Raw genomic sequence first — 17,295 nt, 5'->3', positions numbered from 1 at the left:
CCCCAGCAAGAAGGGTTGTCTGGTGAGACATCTCACTCATATTACTCAGAGAACCGAGGTTATGTGAATAACCTAAAGTTGTCTTTCATAATACTTGTTCGATGTCTCACTATGGGGTGTGGTAGCTCCCGTATTGCAGACAAGCTTATCACATGTACACCAGCCCACAGGGAAAACACTGGACACTGATCAGGACAGGAGAACCGCCCAGGCCACGCACGGAGCAGAGCCATCCATTCTGTAAAACCAGACAAAAGTGAGGAGCGAAGACCAACTTGCTGAGGCACAAACATTCAGAACAGACTCTCCCCTGAATAAAGCCCAGGATTTGGCTAAACCCCGAGTCGAGTGTGCACGCAAACCCACAGGCGGCTGCAGACCCTGACTTGTATAAGCCAAAGCGATCACCTCAACCACCCAGTGCGACAGGTGCTGCTTTCTGACAGGCTTCCCTTTATGGGGCGGAGCCCAAGAGACGAACAGCTGATTGCTCCTCCTGAAGGTCATGTCGATGTAAGTGCGCACCGCACGCACCGGACACAACAAATGAGGCCGCTGCTCACCCTGTGAGGCAGAGAAGGTCGTGAGGTCAATGGGAGAACAATGAGCCCACCACCTTCGGCACAAAGGACGGGTTGGGCTTCAACACTATCCTCACATCAACCGGGAAGAGCTGAGCGCACTACGGGTGTACTGACAGCACGACGAAGGATTCTTGGGCCAGCTGGAGGAACCCGTGGTGAGACGGCTGGGCGGGCCGAGGCACAGACAGTTTTGGTGCTTTAAACTGTGAGCCTTGAGCAGCCGAGGACTTTCGGGGAGACAGAGGCGCAAAGCCTCATCGTCCTTTTCATTTGCCTTACACAGTCGCTGCAAGGATGCCAGCGTGAAGCCAAAGATCCCCTCCGGAACCACAAGGATATCTAAGATATCGCCCTTCTTGATCAGATGGTCAGACTTGGCTGGCAGGCTCGTTTTCCAAGGGGACACGGCAGACAGCTGCGGAAGCAGGTGTGCTGCGAAAAGTGGCTCCCATTGGAGACATACATAGCAGACCCAGGCTCTCCATCGTCAAAACCTCTTTCCCTCGACCAGGGGTGCTGGGTGGTCTCAGTTATAACTGTGGGTTAGGGGATGGCCAGTAGGGCAGCAGCACGTGGAGAGGAGAGCTGGTTTGCTCCTCTCATCTTCCTCTGGAGAGGCAACGAAGGCAGCAGTCTTTGCAGCCCAAGCCGGAGTAACAAAGATGTCATCCTCTTTTTTGTCCTCTGATATGAGGAGTTCAGAGGCGGCATCTTCATTGTCCCCACAGTCCAGTTCAAGGACGTTTTCCTCGGGTGGAGGGCCAGCGGCCAAGTTGAGCTGGGTGCACTAGCTGGTAACAGGCCTCGCAGCGGCATCCACGAAGGTCCCTGTGTCCTCTCCCGTCGCGACACCGTGCAGAAGGAGGTAGGAGTCCTGTCCAGACAAACTTAGCTTAGTCAATCAGGATTAACGTAATGAGATTGTGCTTCTGAGGGCTGCCAGCAGGGGCGTGCATCGAACGAGTATTATGAAAGAGAACTGCCAATTTTTACCATTTACCTGAAAAATTATTTTTGATTATTAATTTTTTGGAAATAGTTTGTAAACATTGTTGGAGGATAGAGGTTTAAACATTCAAAGAATAGATGATTCTCATGGCATTTAGGGGTACCAATGACAGTGAATTGTGTTTAATTTGCGTGATGATCATGCGGGAGTCCTAAAAATGTTCTCCTGTGAAAAGGCTCCCTGGACCCTCTGAGTGAGAAAAGGTTTTTGAATGGCACTGTATTCTCCACCCCCTCTACTTATAGTAGGAGGGACAACCTGCAGCGGATTAATACATTTCACCAGCCAATCAGGATTGGCATAATGACACTGGGCTTCTGAGATATGACGCGGAGGCGTATATATCGTATAGTGAGACATCGAAACGAATGTTATGAAATAGAACTTGTGTCATAAGGAATGATCCAAAATTGGTGCTCTCCTTTGGAAAAAGTCTCAGTTGGTCTGTGTGTGTTTTTTTGTGTGGTGGGATAGAAGGTGAATTATATTCCACGTCGTTCAGCCAGTTTATTTTTTACTGTGTGCATCTTGTGTGTCTGCTGTTAGCAGTCCTCATCCTCAAAGTGTGTTTTCTGCAGGACTTTCACGTGACTCTCGAAAATCTTGAGGGCGGGGCCGAGTTTGATGGACAAGCCAGTCAAGACGTCGTTACGCTGCATGAGGAGGAGGGACTTGCCGTCAATTTCCTAATGAAGAGAGAAGAGAGTGAAGTTTATTTTTTAACCGATATTTGGCGGGTTTAGGAAAGCAGAAGACTTGAGGCTAGTTTTAAAAGAACATAGCTGGGTTTGTTCTTAATGGCCACTTCATAAAACCATGCCTACTTTACTTATATTAAATGTTGCTTGCATGTTGCAGCATCTTTCAAAGGGAATGAAAGGCTCACCTGGGTCCTGAATGCCACAGCCTGCTCGGGGTATCCAGCTGCAGTGAAATAACGGACCACGTCTGATACTGTCCAATCTTTTGGACTCCCAATGGCTCCTTCAGACGTCAGGAGGCTAAAAATAAAAGAAAAGAAAACTCTCGGGTTAAATAAGTGTTCCAAATAAAAGATGAAAAAAAAAAGGTTTTCTTGCTGCATTCACACCGAATGCGTCTTCTGCGGCACCGGATACATCTGCCGTGCGAAACGTACCGCAGGGTCCACAGGATAATAAAAATGTCCCCATTGGCTTCATACCCACGTCTGAAGAGAAGCCCGCCCACCAGCGACACATCCAACTGGGTGAGTTTCACTGCCTGCTGAAGCGAGGAGCTGCGCTTCTTTTTCTCCTCTCATAAACATAAACCACCAGTGAAAAAAGCCAGTGTGATTAGCAGCTAATGCTATCCTAGCTCACTGCTACAGAGAGAACTTTTACCTGCTTCTACCACCTCTCACTGATTCTCCTCCTCGCCTAATCCTTTCTAGTCTGGTCCTGGTTATAAAGGTTGTGTCATACAGCTCCAGGTGGTCACACACAGCTTCTACTCCATGGTTGAATGGGTGAACAGACTGGTGTCTTTGTTTACGGCCGGACTCTGATTGGCTTTTGTCATGAGAAACAGTCGCAGGAGTTCAATATTTTCAACTCTTGCGAATGTGTGGATATGCATAAAATCGGGAGCGCGCTCGCATGGCAAACGCACTTGACGTGCGAATCGGACTGCACTGCCGCACAGAAAAGATTTCGCATCTGGGACGCATCTATCCATTGACTTTGTATGTAATCTGGACGTACGGACATTTCGTGATGCATCCGGTGTGAACGCAGCATTATGAGTTAGATTTTAACTTAAAGGGGCAGTGTTGTGAAAAATTCACTTTATAATGGTTTCGCTATAGTGATATCAATTCTTTTAGCCTCATTTAGAGGCTCAAAGTTGAAAAAGTTCTGTTTCCTCCCTCCCTTGCTATTCCACATTCAAAAGTGACCTCCAAATGGGCAAGTTGGAGTTTTGCCCCCTTATGACTCATAAGGGGAACCTCCTCCTCCTAACAATCCTCCCTCCTCCTCCCTACAAAAGAATGTGAGCTTCTCCCTCTCAAACTACCTCAGGTAATACAAACATAGCAAAGGCAGGGCATCGTCACTGCAGTTTATCCACAGTTAATATCTTTACCTTCAGTATATAGATATTCCGAAGCGCAACGTGAGTGCTCACAATCTGTTTCACTTGCCATATATCGTTTTTATCTGATGATCTGACGTGTTTGTGACCCAATGCGAGACAGTGGTAGGACAAAGCAATGCACCATCATCTTAAATGGACTATTGCTGTGGGCAAAAGAGGTTAGGAGGACAAGGAAGTGACTTAGCAATTCTGGTGAGTGTTTTAAACTGCTAATGATTTATTCTGCTGCTGCTGCTGCTGCTGCTTGTGCTGTGATAAACACACCCTAAAGCAGCATATGTTGGACTCACAATCACACTAGCTGCTTAAATAGCCATGTGTTTAACTGCAATGTGTGTGGATAGCAAAAGTCAAACGCTATGGTAATCAGCTGTTGGAATCGCACACACCAAGCACAGATGCATTATAATATTAATGCAATCCACACCCTCTCTAAGAGCGAGACGTGGAGTCGACGTCTACAGACACGCCTACTCATGCATATGCAAGAAGGCCCCAAAAACTATAGGTTATTTGCATAACCCTGGTTCTCTGAGTAATATGAGTGAGATGTCTCACTACGGGATATACGCCTCCACGTCATAGCCTCCAGATCCCCTGGTGTGTGGGGCCTTGCCCTCCATCTTCTCCTCTGTGCTGGTGTGCAAGCAGGAAGAAGTGGTTAGCTAGCGCGGGCACGTGGCTCCTAGCTGCTAAGCTAACAGAGGGCTGACACCCAGCGCCTGCTGACCGCGTGGGGTGGCGGGGGCGGTGTCGTAACCAAGCCGCCAACTGGTGTCTTGCGTCCAGCGCTCAACAGCCGTGGTGTGGTGTCGAGTGAAACGATGAGCCGAGCCGAAAACAGGTGTGTCAGCGGCCGGCCCTCGACCGCCGTGCAGGGCATCGAAGCAGTGTTATACCGAGCGTGGAGGCAGGGAAAACACTGGTCGACCTGGTGTGGTCGAAAACAGAGGAAAAAGATATCGACAGCAGCCTCCGACGACGGAGTCCAGAAAGGGTCCACCTGTGGACAGTTAAGATGCTGCGACGCGAGATAGCTCTAAGTGAGAAGAGGTTTTTGAATGATGCTGTATTCCCCGCCCACTCTACTTATAGTAGGCAGGACTACATGTGGCGGATTAATACATTTCACTAGCAAATCAGGATTGGTGTAATGAGATAGGGCTTCTGAGATATGACGTGGAGACATACTGTATATCCCATAGTGAGACACTGAATGTTACGAAAGAGAACAGCCTGTTTTTAGGAGCGGTCATGAAAGGGACTTTTCAGAGAGGTAAAACTCCAGAAAACATGAGAGTTTGGGAAAATAAACCTCAAACACTATGCTGTTGGGGTTCTTAGAACAAGTGGAGATGGGTGAAAAATAGCATAATACTGGACCTTTAAGTTTGCTAGTATATTCTTGTCTTTGTGTCCATGAAATGTACCTACTCTGTACTGACAACACCAAACCCTTGCTCCTCAGAAAGGCTGGAGTCTCGTGGGGAGGCGGTGGGCGTGAGTAAGCAGGACGACACACTGACCTCTGTCGTACACTCCATACCTGTGAAGAAAATTAGAAAAAGTGTGATCCAACTGCTGAACACACAGAACTTTACATACTGAGAGACAATGGGTGAACACAGGACTCACTGTCACAGCCTGTGGAGGAGAGCTTCATTCTCTCAAAGTGTCTCTGATCCTGTGGAGGGAAGAAAGATCAGGAGAAAGAAATGACAAAAACACGATGAATGAAGCCATGACCTTGCTGCATCCAGCCTCCTGCACAGCAGCACATGAACCCTAAAGAGTTGATCAATCAGGGAACAAAGCAGATGAGAGGAGGCAGGTGAAGGTCGGATATATTTTCGGAGCCCATAATGCATTACTCAAGAATAACAATTTCTGATAGGGCGTATCCGTCCTTCCACTTCAGTAATTAAATTCTGTACTTTGTCCACCTCTGTTAATGTGTCATAATAATATTCATTCATGCTTTTTTTGACATTATACGTTTGCACTTACTCGTATCTCTGTCTGCCGCTGCTCTGTGCCGTCAGCTTTTACCTTCATCCGTTTACCGTTAGCTTGGGAGCTAAGGGCTTCCTCAGTCGGTGACCACTTTGTCTTTAAGTGAAAATCAATGGAGGACGTCACTAAAAAAAAAACAAAACAAAAAACATTTACTAAAAGAAAAATTAAAACACGTACAGAAAAGAACATTTTGTAGTTCAATAGCTGTGATACAATCTGCGTGTGTGTGCGTGTGTGTTTTTGGCACAGGTGCATGTGCTGAAATATAGCATTTCTTAAACCACGTGTTAACATTTAAAGCTTAGAAAATTCTTCCTTTAACAACATAAGACAACAAGATGGTATCAAATCACCTCTCTGTTGCCTGAGCTTCACCTTTGCCATGACATTACATCATTTGTCAAAATTTAAACATTGCAGTTGTGACGCATTTCATGCTTTTTACACATAGCACAAACTCATATTACCCTGACTGCTGACAGATGATGTGAATGACACAGATTTCCCAGTTTTACTTCACCAGTTATTGGTGGGAATACCTAGATAGAAATGTAACTTTTGTTGTAAAGTCCATGCATTGTCTTGGCAGTGGCTATCCGTACGGTTGCCGTATCAATATACCGACATTCTATCCGTACGCAGCGCCCCTGTTTGGCCAGTTTAGGTCAAGTGGTAGGTCAGTCGGTGGCCAGTTTAAGTCGCGTGACTAAGACTAAACCTCAACCTAAATCTAACCCTAAAAATTGTTAGGGTTATAACCTAACCTTAACCCTGAATCTAACCCTAAACCTAATTCTAACCCTAACCGGAACTGTAACCCTAAGACGCTACGTACTTGTACATTGGTAACCGTACCAATAGCACTGGGGTTTATCCATATGGCAACCGTACAAATAGACACTTTCCATTTTCTTTAAAAGTAAGACTAAAACCAGGGTTAATTATTCCTGGTCCTGGATTTACTATCATGCATGTCTCCCTGAATCAAAACACCTGAATGTTATTGGTTCTAACGAGCTGCTCATCACACACAGGTGTGTTGCAGCCTGACGACACTAACAATTTGTGGCTGTGTTCGAAATTGCATTTTAGCGTACTACTCATACTAAAGCCCCATTCGCATGGGATAGGTATTACCTGGGGACCCCATGTAATAAATAAATGACCCCTCAACGTCTGCTTTTTATGTGCCGCATTTGCACGGGATAACCCAAGCCTGAGATTTTGCTGAAATTTACGGACATCTCCCGGATATGATGTCAACGCGCTGCGTATTGCATAACATTCGCTCACATTGTTTTCAACATTGCAGGCGCAAAGAAGCAAAGTAGGCACTGGACGCGAGAAGTAACCTTAAAATTAATAAAAAATAAATAAACATGCGTCCCGGAAACAAAACAACGTGTAATCACTCATCAGATCCCGCCCATTTCTGTTCAAATCACAGACAGGCCAAATCACATTGGATTAGTATTATCACAGGACCTCACAGACATTCTTCGCAATTATAACAAATCGCATGTGGTCCCTAGGTAAAACTAATCCTGTGCGATGTATGTAGTTCTTACCAATTAGTATAAAAAGATTAAGTGTGCGAGTAATACCCAGATTACGACCGTCTTCAAGCTAAAAGTCAAACATCCCCATTTCAAAACAAAAGCATCTCTTCTTGTCTTCCATTAGTTTTTAAATATCGGGACATTTTCTAAGAATGCAAGTTGGGCACACTACTCATACTCAATCGCCACATGATGCATTGCAAGCAGAACGTAAAATCGTCCTGCGACCGACTTCAAGCTAAAAGTTAAAAAGCCCCTTTTCAAAACAAAAGCTTCTCTTGTTGTCGTTTTTTCACCTTTTTGTAAATAGGGCTCTTGTTTTGAAATTAACCATAAGTTTAGTCAGTAGCACAATGGCAGGTCTCCGAAAATCTCTGTAATGTTGGCATGAAACGTGTTTTCCGTGAGTTTTATGACTCAAATGACCACATGTTGATATTCTATTCTACTTGGTCACTTTCTCGCTTAAGATGCTTTCAGAACTTTCAAAGGTGCAAAATCAACAGAGCTATTTAGCCTCAGTGTGCTTCAGGTTTTGGTCGTTGTAGGTTTGAAATGCATCTTGGGAAACTTGGAAGTATACTTCAGTGGGAATGCTCATCATCCTAATCCTCCTAATCATACTAATAGTATAGTAGACAATATATACACCTGTAGTGTGTAGTATACTAGTTGGAAATTTCAAACACAGCCTAAATTATTCAAATGAGAATGCCTTTATTTGCTTTTATTTACAACTTAACGCTGTGTCGAAACTAAACTAAGCATTTTGCTAATGTTTTAACTACAATCATCTAAAATAAATACATTTGAAAACTCTGCTACAGTCAGTGTCAGTGATAATGACCATGGAAGTTTCTTTATTATTAGTCTTCTTAGCATTTCTTAACACACCTTTGCAGCCCTGATGCTGCTGCTGGGGATTCGACGCCTTTAATGCAGTCTGGATCTCTGCGTCTACTGAGGATTTGTAAATGAGACCGCGTTCGGTTGTCATGGCCACCAGGGAAAGTCTTCTCTCCTCATCAGAACTCTGGGAGTTCTCCTCCTCTTCTTTGTTCCCTTCTTCTTCTTCTTCTTCTTCTTCTTCTTCTTCTTCTTCTCCTTCTTCTTCACTGCTTGTTTCAATCAGCCCGGTTTCATATCGAGAGGGTGACGAGGACTGTAAAATCAGATTTAGAGAAGAAAAAAAGTTTTTAATGGAACAAAATGAGCACACATTGTCACTTCAGCAAAACAGTTATCCTTAATAAACCTGGTTTTCATTTTAAAGTATAACTTTAAATAATTTTTAACATGGACATATTTTTATTTGGCTATTTGTTCGGATAACAAATAAGTTCAGAGATGATACCTTTTTTAGGGGTTTGGTCATGTGCAGAGGAGAGAAAAAACATTGCAGATGGAGTTGTGAATGTAAAAAAAAAAAAAAGGAGGGCAGAGATGGTTTATGGATGAGGTGAAAGGAGTTTAAAGACGACTGGAGTTTGCATTGAAGAGACAAAGGAGTTTCAGAAATCGGAGCAGAGAACTTTCAATAATTTAAATCTTAAAAAACAAATAAACAAATAAAAATATAAAATGATGTATTCTGTGTATGGCTGCTCATTGTTTGTCTGAAACTGGTAACTGCGGCTGCCTTCTAGACCAGTGTTTCCCAACCAGGGGTACGCGTACCCCTAGGGGTACGTGAGCACATTGCAGGGGTTACGTGAAAAAATTAAGAAATTATATTCAAGATAATAAAAAATAATAAAAAAAATACTAATCATTTCATAAGTCTGTCAGTAAAATGGTGCGTGTGGGCTATGACTTGTTTTTAATGTTTAAATACTTGTTTAAAGGGGACATATTCAAAGAAGCTCCTTTTCTAGTAAATGTCATAAAAGTTATATATAATTATTTGTTTTGTATATATTTATTTATATTTTTATTTCAACTTTTGTATTTCAACTTTTTTATTTTTCTTTAATAACAACATAATGTTAATTATTATATTTATTATTTCATTGTCTTGAAGGCAACATAATTTTATGTTTTGAGTTAAATAACAAGATAAAGCCTGAATATTAATTGTTAAATTTAAGAAGATGAAATAAAATGACTTGCGTTGAATATTCAGTTCTACTTTTGGAGAAGCATGGACATGTATGAGTGAGGGGGTACTCATCGTTTGACAAAAAGGCTCAAGGGGTACACAAGACACGAAAGGTTCGGGAACCCCTGTTCTAGACTAAGACACTATGGGAAAAGCTTTTTTTGTATTATATAGGCATTGCTGGTTAGACAAAAAAAAGATTAAATAAAAATAAATCTAGCAAATAAAATATAATATTAATAATAATAATAATAATAATAATAATAATAATAATAATAATATATTCATCTAAGGTTCAGAATAGTATAAGGCTAAATGGCTAAAATGTGATAAACAGCTGTCCAAGATACAGCCAGCTTTAAAATAACAAAAAAAGTGTTGCTTGATCATGGTATAACACAAACACATAGATATACTGTATGCACAACAAAAAAGTCAGGTTTAATATATATTGAGGAGTATTTACAATTTTTTCTCATTTAACTTATGGGTATTTTTTGATTTCTTAGGTGGAATATCATTATCTCAGTCATTCGAAGGAAAAAAAAAGTCATTATGAAGTGGCTCGTTGTGGTGATATTTGGCTGCTGCAAATGGAAAAAGGATATTTGTTCCAAAGTGGGACAGATAAAATGACAAATAATAATAATAATAATAATAATAATAATAATAATAATAATAATGTCAGTTTTATATAGCTAAAAGATGCTTTACAAAGCCACAATAACCCAATAACTCAGCCAACGTGAAACTGAAAAACATAAGAATGTTTGATGACGATCATTGAATTTAACTAGATCTGTATAGTTCTGCGGTCTGTATCTGGAGCTTTGGCGGGCCAAGTTTGGACCGCGGGCCTTGAGTTTGACACAGACGACTGGACAGAGAAAGGCAGGTTTAAAGACAATCCTCCCTCTGCTAAAGTATTGAAACAGATCCAACAGATTGATGCTTATGAAAACAGCGGGAGATGACGGACTGAACCAGAGGCATTTGGTGCGTGCACGCTCCGTGCGGAGACGCTCTTTGTGGGGCGCGCCGCCGCCACGAGCCCAAACCTAAACCCGCACCTTTGAGACACGCACGGTAGATAACACAAAGAGTAAACACACATCGTCACACAAAAACACACACGACCCCACATGTGAAAGACTTTAGCGCACAGACAGATACAGACGAAGCAGCTCCTGTTGGGCTTTTGTTCCACATCAACATTAACGTATCGCCTCCTCACCGCCCTGTACGCGGGACTATGTTGGAAATAATAAGTTAACGTTGCCCACCTTTGAACCATCTTCTTCGTACTGCATTTCGCTCTCGGCCACTCCATCATTGGATGAATCCCGCAGCTCGTCCAGCTCGGCTCCCCGCAGAGGGAGAGTGATGTTCCCGCAGCGCGTCCTGCGCAGCCGGCCTCTCGCCACCTCCCTCTCCATCACCACTTTCACGTTTCCTCGGGTCAGTTTCTCCTCCGAGAGCCGCTCTTGGCTGCTCAGGTAGCCCAGGATTTCCTTCAAACCCAGCGGCTTGCCTGTGGGCCCCCCCTGGTTGGAGTTGGCGTGCTTCCCCGCAGCTTTGTTCAATCCTCCTACGACTTTAAGTTTGGAATTCAGAGGTGGATTCTTCTGCCTGTGCAGGACAGATGCGCTTCTTATACAAGTTTTTCTCCGGGTGTGACTGTGAGCCCCCGGGACACTGGGCGCATCCATGCTGTGGTGCGCACCGGGGCTGTGGGCCGACTCTGGAGGGGGGCAGCCTGCGGCTCCGTGCGGTCCCTTGTCTCCTTCTTTCGTTGCACTTGCTTTTTCTTCTTTCCAGGCCATGACAGCAGCGTTTCCATTGCGGGGTTCAGGATCCGGGTTTCCTCCCTCCTCCGGGTCGGTGAAGCTGTGCGCACTGTCGCCGTTGCTGCTGTTGTTGTTGCTGTTGCTGCTGCTCGGGTTGGTTGCCTTCAACTCGCCCGTCTTTCTACCTTTCCTCTGCACCTTCGCTGCATTCCTGTATGAGATGGAGCCTTTGTAGCTCACTTTGAGCACCGTCTGCTCCTGGATCAGTTTTTCCAGTTCTTTCCTGGTTCGGTCCGGGTCTGACCCGTGCCGTCTCCGCAACATTCGGCAAATCCTCTCCAGATCCGGGCGGGCTTTTCTGGAGCGGAGGGAGTCGATAGTCTCAAGGATCCACTCTCGGTACTTGTTGGGCTCAGGCATCGTTTCCTTTCCGGTGTTGGTTCAGGTTCTGGGTCCAGACCAAAGTACATAGAGCCCGGCTGGAGTGAGGACGGAAGCCAAGCCGCGGAGCCAGAATATGCGCTTAAGGTGGTCCGAAGATGGCGCCTCGCCTCCACCCCAGACGCAAAACTACATTTAAGGTGGAAATGGCTCCAGACGCGGATGACCTGCACTCTTTGTTCTGTGCTGCTAATCCGGTTCTCACTCGGTGTAAACGGTCCCAACCGGTGCCGTGACACAGAAAAGGCGCAACGTGAGGAGAGCTGGGCAATATATCGAGATTCAAAGATATTTTTAGTTTTCTTTTTGGAATATTGTGCAACTGTTAATAAATGGGCTTGTGTGGAATTTTGCACCAGCAAATTTAATCCTGAATTGTTTTTTCTGGTCAGACTTCATTTGGCATAAAAATTATAAAGATTTATATTGTATTTCGCCATTTTGAAAAAAAATAGCGAGATATGAGTTGTGGTCCATATCGCCCAGCCCTCGTTGAGAACCATCTTGGGTCACAACAATGTTTTCAGTGTCACAAGTATAGGCTGGGGCAATATATCAAGTTTCAAGATTTATTGAGTTTTCTATTTTGGTGATATAGAAAATTACAATATCGCCTGTATCAATATATTTTTATTTCATATCTTATTTTGTATTAAAACACTTGTTTTAGAAGTCACTGCTTTCATAACTTCTCAGAACAGCATGAAAAGATGGGTTTCTGAGTGTGTCCTAAACAAGCCACACTACAGAACTCACTCCATGCTCTCCCTGAGAAAAAGACTAAAGTGACACATATTGTGCAGCTGTTTGTCAAAAAATGTTGCTGTGTGGCATTTTGCATTAGCAAATTTAAGCCCGAATTGTCTTTCTGGTCAGAATCCATTTGAAAAAAAAAAAAAATCAAGTTTTATATCGTATAATTGAAATTTTGAGAAAAAAATCGAGATATGAGGTTTGGTCCAAATCTCCCAGCCCGAGTCGTGAACCAACTTGAGAGTATGCATTATGATGCAACAATTTGAGGCCTATTTTATGCAATTACACCTAAACTTAAACTACTAATTCAACATTGACGGCGATTCTTAATTTAGTCTTTGTGATAGTTTTCTGACCAAAAAAACCCAAATGTAATTTTAGTCCAATAATTTGAAAAGTATGAGCATGTGCAGCACTCAATACATTTGGGGCTTGTTTTGCTGAATTACTGCAGCAATGCGGCGTGGCATGGAGTCAATCGGTCTGTGGCACTACTCAGGTGTTATGAGAGCCCAGGTTGCTCTGATAGTGGCCATCAGCTCTTCTGCATTGTTGGGTCTGGCGTCTTGCATCTTCCTCTTCACAATACCCCATAGATTTTCTATGGAGTTAATGTCGGGTGAGTTTGCTGGCCAATCAAGAACAGGGATACCATGGTCCTTAAACCAGGTAGTGGTAGCTTTGGCACTGTGTGCAGGTGCCAAGTCCTGTTGGAAAATTAAATCTGCATCTCCATAAAGTTGGTCAGCAGCAGGAAGCATGAAGTGCTCTAAAACTTCCTGGTAGACGGCTACGTTGACCTTGGACCTACGGAAACACAGTGGACCAACACCAGCACATGACATAGCACCCCAAACCATCACTGACTGTGGAAACTTTACACTTGACCTCAAGCAATGTGAATTCTGTGCCTCTCCTCTCTTCCTCCAGACTCTGGGACATTGATTTCCAAAGGACATGCAAAATTTACTTTCATCAGAGAACATAACTTTGGACCACTCAGCAGCAGTCCAGCCCTTTTTGTCTTTAGCCCAGTCGAGACGCTTCTGACGCTGTCTCTGGTTCAAGAGTGGCTTGACACAAGGAATGCGACAGCTGAAACCCATGTCTTGCATACGTCTGTGCGTGGTGGTTCTTGAAGCTCTGACTCCAGCTGCAGTCCACTCTTTGAGAATCTCCCCCACATTTTTGAATGAGTTTTGTTTCACAATCCTCTCCAAGACGTGGTTATCCCTATTACTTGTAAAAAAAAATTCTACCACATCTTTTCCTCCCCTTTTGTGTCTTGCCCTCCCTGTGCAAGGTGTCATTGGTCGTCTTTTGGACAACCGTCAGGTCAGCAGTCTTCCCCATGATTGTGCAACCTACAGAACTAGACTGAGACACCATTTAAAGGCCTTTGGGTACACCAGGTGTCTTCAATATTGAACCTCTCCACAATATTCTAATTTTCTGAGATACTTAATTTGGGGTTTTAATTAGTTGTCAGGTATAATCATCAACATTAAAATAAATAAACACTTGAAATATGTCAGTCTGTGTGAAATGAATGTATACGTTATACAAGTTTCACTTTTTTAATGGAATTACTGAACTAAATCAACTTTTTCATTATATTCTAATTACATGACCAGCACATTTATATATGGCCGAGGAGAGGAAGGTGGTTGTGAATGGGGGATACTTTAAGGGAATTTAGAATGAGGAATATATGCCAACTTGCGTTGTATGCATTTTTACCTAATCGTGTAAATTATGAAATAAGAAATGATAGCTTAAATAAGGAAAAAGACAAACACCTTTTTTAATAGATTTCTGTCATACAAATGGCATCTAATAAACACACGTCAGCAGTCAGAACTTTACAAGTCAAACTTTATTGGAATGATATTCATGTTGCAAAATATTACACTTCGTGTTTTTACGTCACTCTTCCCTTTACGGAGCATGTGTGTGTTTGTGTGATATGTGTGTGACAGGGGTTATAATGATAACATGGGCCTCTCTTTTACTTGAAAAGTGCGACATATGCACTAACATTGTGCCTGCCATTAGTTGTATCACTGCAAAAACATCAAGGAGACACGCAATAGTATTATTTTAGAACTTTTAAATATTTTATCGCTGAGGCGACACAGACGTAGAAAAAAAGTACAGCAGATGGAAAATAATCAAGAAATGAGAACAATAAGCTTAAAACAGTTTCCACAATGGCCCGCTGTTAATTTTTTATTGTAAATATAACATTTTAATATCTTGGAATGAGCGTGAAGTAGAAATAATGCAAAGGGCTCCAATGGTGAGTCAAGTTGGAAAGCAATGAACCCTTTGGTCCCAGTTAAGCCCTCCTGAGTCCCATTTACATGCAAAAGGTCCTGGCTCTTATGATCTAACAGTAAAAACATGACATAAAAAAAGCATAACACAAGAGCGTATTAATTAGTGTTTTAAAGAGGAAGCTGTGTCTAAGATATTTTATAGGCTCTCTCATTTGGGGGGATTTTTAGTGACAATCTTCAGTCACTTTTTTAAATGAATGGCTGCTGTTTGACTGTTCAAAGAAGTGATTGTGACCAAGTCTGTTGGATGGTCATTGATTCAATGACATCGAATGACAACTCTACTGCCTGCCAGCCTACTAATGGCTAATATCAGGGATGTGGTTTTTTTTTTTTGGGGGGGGGGGGTTTGCAAAACTCACCTTTTTACTTGAGAATCTGTTTTTTTTTTCTTTTGTGTTCTCCACCACAGCTTTAAAGACCATTGGTACTTTTGGTGATTCTGTGCTTGGAAGCCTCATAGTCCTTAAACCCCTGCTTTCTCTTGACCTGCCACTAGGAGGGAAATTCAAAAAAATGCCTTTATTATGGGCGGGGTTCCTGGAGCGCTTTAGATATGCCCAGTCTATACTATAAAATCTCCAATGAACAATCTATGCTATGTTAACTAGCTACTCATTACTCAATATAGTTATTCTCTCAATCCAACCTACTCATCACAGATTGTAGAGCCCACAGGTGTTAGTTTTTATAAAAAGGGGCGGGGCTAACAGTGCTTGTTTGTGACGCAAGATGGTCCAAAATGTCACATGATCTTGTTCTCAGCCAATAGCAAAAACCAATTGTAATAGCCTGGTTTCAACCCATAGAGGGCACTCACTGAAATTATACAACAAAATATGCCAAATTGAAACACTTTGACTAAAATGTTGAGCGTTGGACCAGGATCAATCAACAGCACTACTTCATACCCAGATACATTTGTATTCAGCAGAAAAAAAAGGGATTTTGGGGTTTAGTTACTCTTTAAATCAAATTTGCAGACTGCAGTAGTGGGGAATAAGCACATATGAGAGTGATGGTAAATAAATATAGACAATGAGTCACATTGTACTCAGGATTCAGTACTTTGATGTCACTGATATGAAATGCATGGATTCTCAACAAGCAATTCTTACAGTGCTCATTATTTAAAACTTGTTTCAGCAATCGACTGAATTGACATTGTAACTACACATGCGGCAGAATTTTTGGTCAAAAGTCACGCAAACTAAACTACTCTCTCTGTGAAGCTATTCTTAATACCTAAAGCGTCTTAAGTTAATATGGCCTGTCCACATTAAGGACTGAGGAAATGGCACCGATGCACTTGGGAAAATGAAATCAGTAAAAAATGCAACGTACATGCTTGTAATTACGATGTTGAAAGATGCACGTGTTTGCTTTTGTATATGTTTCCCTACCAAAAGACCAGATCCTGAAGAACATAAAATGTGGAGGAAAATGGTGATTAGTTATGATAGTAGTGTTGTGATCGATAACTCCGACTTGAAAACAACAGGTCGGCTTCTGTGTCCGTGCATTCCAAAATACTCTTTGATGTAAAAAAGAAAAGAACAAAGGAAGCTCAGTCACTTTCCAGACATTTGTCAAGAAGATCTGAAAAGGTCTAATTCCAGCAATATGTTGTTTGCATACAAAGGTGAGACAAGTCCATCCTTTCCTGAAAGGACGGACAAGGCTGAGATGTCAAATTCGTAAAATTCAAAAACAACACCGAAAGTGCTACCAGCAAATTTTTACAATGGTCCAGATATTTATGTGCTCTTCTTTTTAGATCTCAATTTGGTCAGCATGTTCCTTGCTTTCAAATACAGATGATATCAATGCTTTGTCCCGAACCATACCAAGAACCATAAATGCCTGTATGGTCAAAGTCTTTAAAAGACCACAAACAAACCCACCAGTGAATGGAAGCCACCTGCAAACATTCCTTTTTAGTCTTGTCATTATTTTCCTTTTAATAGCCAAAAATGTGGAATGAAATGTCTAAAAAGAGCTAAGTTGTAGCCTGAGATACCCCAATACAGTATTTCTGTTTGTGTTTTAACAGTGACTACTATTCTACTCCTTATTTTAACTGTCTGGCCTTTCATTTCCAACAAGTTCCCATTTTGAGATTAGACACAATCTTCAGGAAAAAAGTAAATATTTTTCAAGATTACGATTTTATGGAGGTGTGTTAGGGCAGGCATTTTATAGGGATTACTTAAGTGCTCATGCATTTAATTGGTCACTTGTTAAGAAAGGAGTTACGAAACAAACTAATCTTGTTTTTTCTTTTGTCCTTTTCACAAAAAATGTGTCTGAATTCAATTTTTTTATGTTTCGCTAATCCTGTGTCATACTTTTGGTTTGTATGCTTTACTGTTGGACAAGCTATTCAACCCAGACGGTAAAATAACCTTTCTAACTCTGACTGTGCTTTTCCATCTTCTTCTTGTTCATCATGCAAAAAGTTAATTACCAAGTTATCGCTTCCAAATCTGAAAATCTTTTCAGCATGAACCTTGCACAGGACTCGCTGGGCTTCATGGTGGGACAATGATATTGAAGTACATACACAGAGGGTCTGATTCCCTTGACAA

At 42.3% G+C, this 17,295-nt stretch overlaps 1 protein-coding gene across 3 annotated transcripts; it reads right to left on the bottom strand.

Annotated features, from left to right (window-relative positions):
- Nucleotides 1–720: 720 nt before the first annotated feature.
- samd1b (sterile alpha motif domain containing 1b) lies at nt 721–11,852 on the bottom strand. Of its 3 annotated transcripts, none has more exons than XM_028450242.1 (7): nt 10,668–11,852; nt 8,181–8,448; nt 5,719–5,849; nt 5,347–5,395; nt 5,146–5,257; nt 2,480–2,594; nt 721–2,279 (listed from the first exon to the last, which is right to left on the bottom strand). In XM_028450242.1, exons 1-7 carry the CDS (start codon nt 11,589–11,591, stop codon nt 2,136–2,138), a joined length of 1,743 nt encoding a protein of 580 aa, XP_028306043.1. In that variant the 5' UTR covers nt 11,592–11,852; the 3' UTR covers nt 721–2,135. The 3 variants fall into 3 exon arrangements, 2 of the variants coding, with proteins under 2 accessions (XP_028306043.1, XP_028306051.1); XR_003674298.1 differs by having other exon boundaries at nt 2,143–2,279; nt 5,238–5,257; XM_028450250.1 differs by lacking the exon at nt 721–2,279 and having other exon boundaries at nt 2,531–2,594; nt 5,142–5,257.
- Between the last annotated feature and the right edge of the window lie 5,443 nt (nt 11,853–17,295).

This window comes from Gouania willdenowi, chromosome 1 (genome assembly GCF_900634775.1).
Source record: "Gouania willdenowi chromosome 1, fGouWil2.1, whole genome shotgun sequence".
NCBI classification, from domain to species: Eukaryota; Metazoa; Chordata; class Actinopteri; order Blenniiformes; family Gobiesocidae; genus Gouania; species Gouania willdenowi.
Note: the sequence above shows the minus strand (reverse complement) of the source record. Positions and strands in the feature narration are given on the sequence as shown.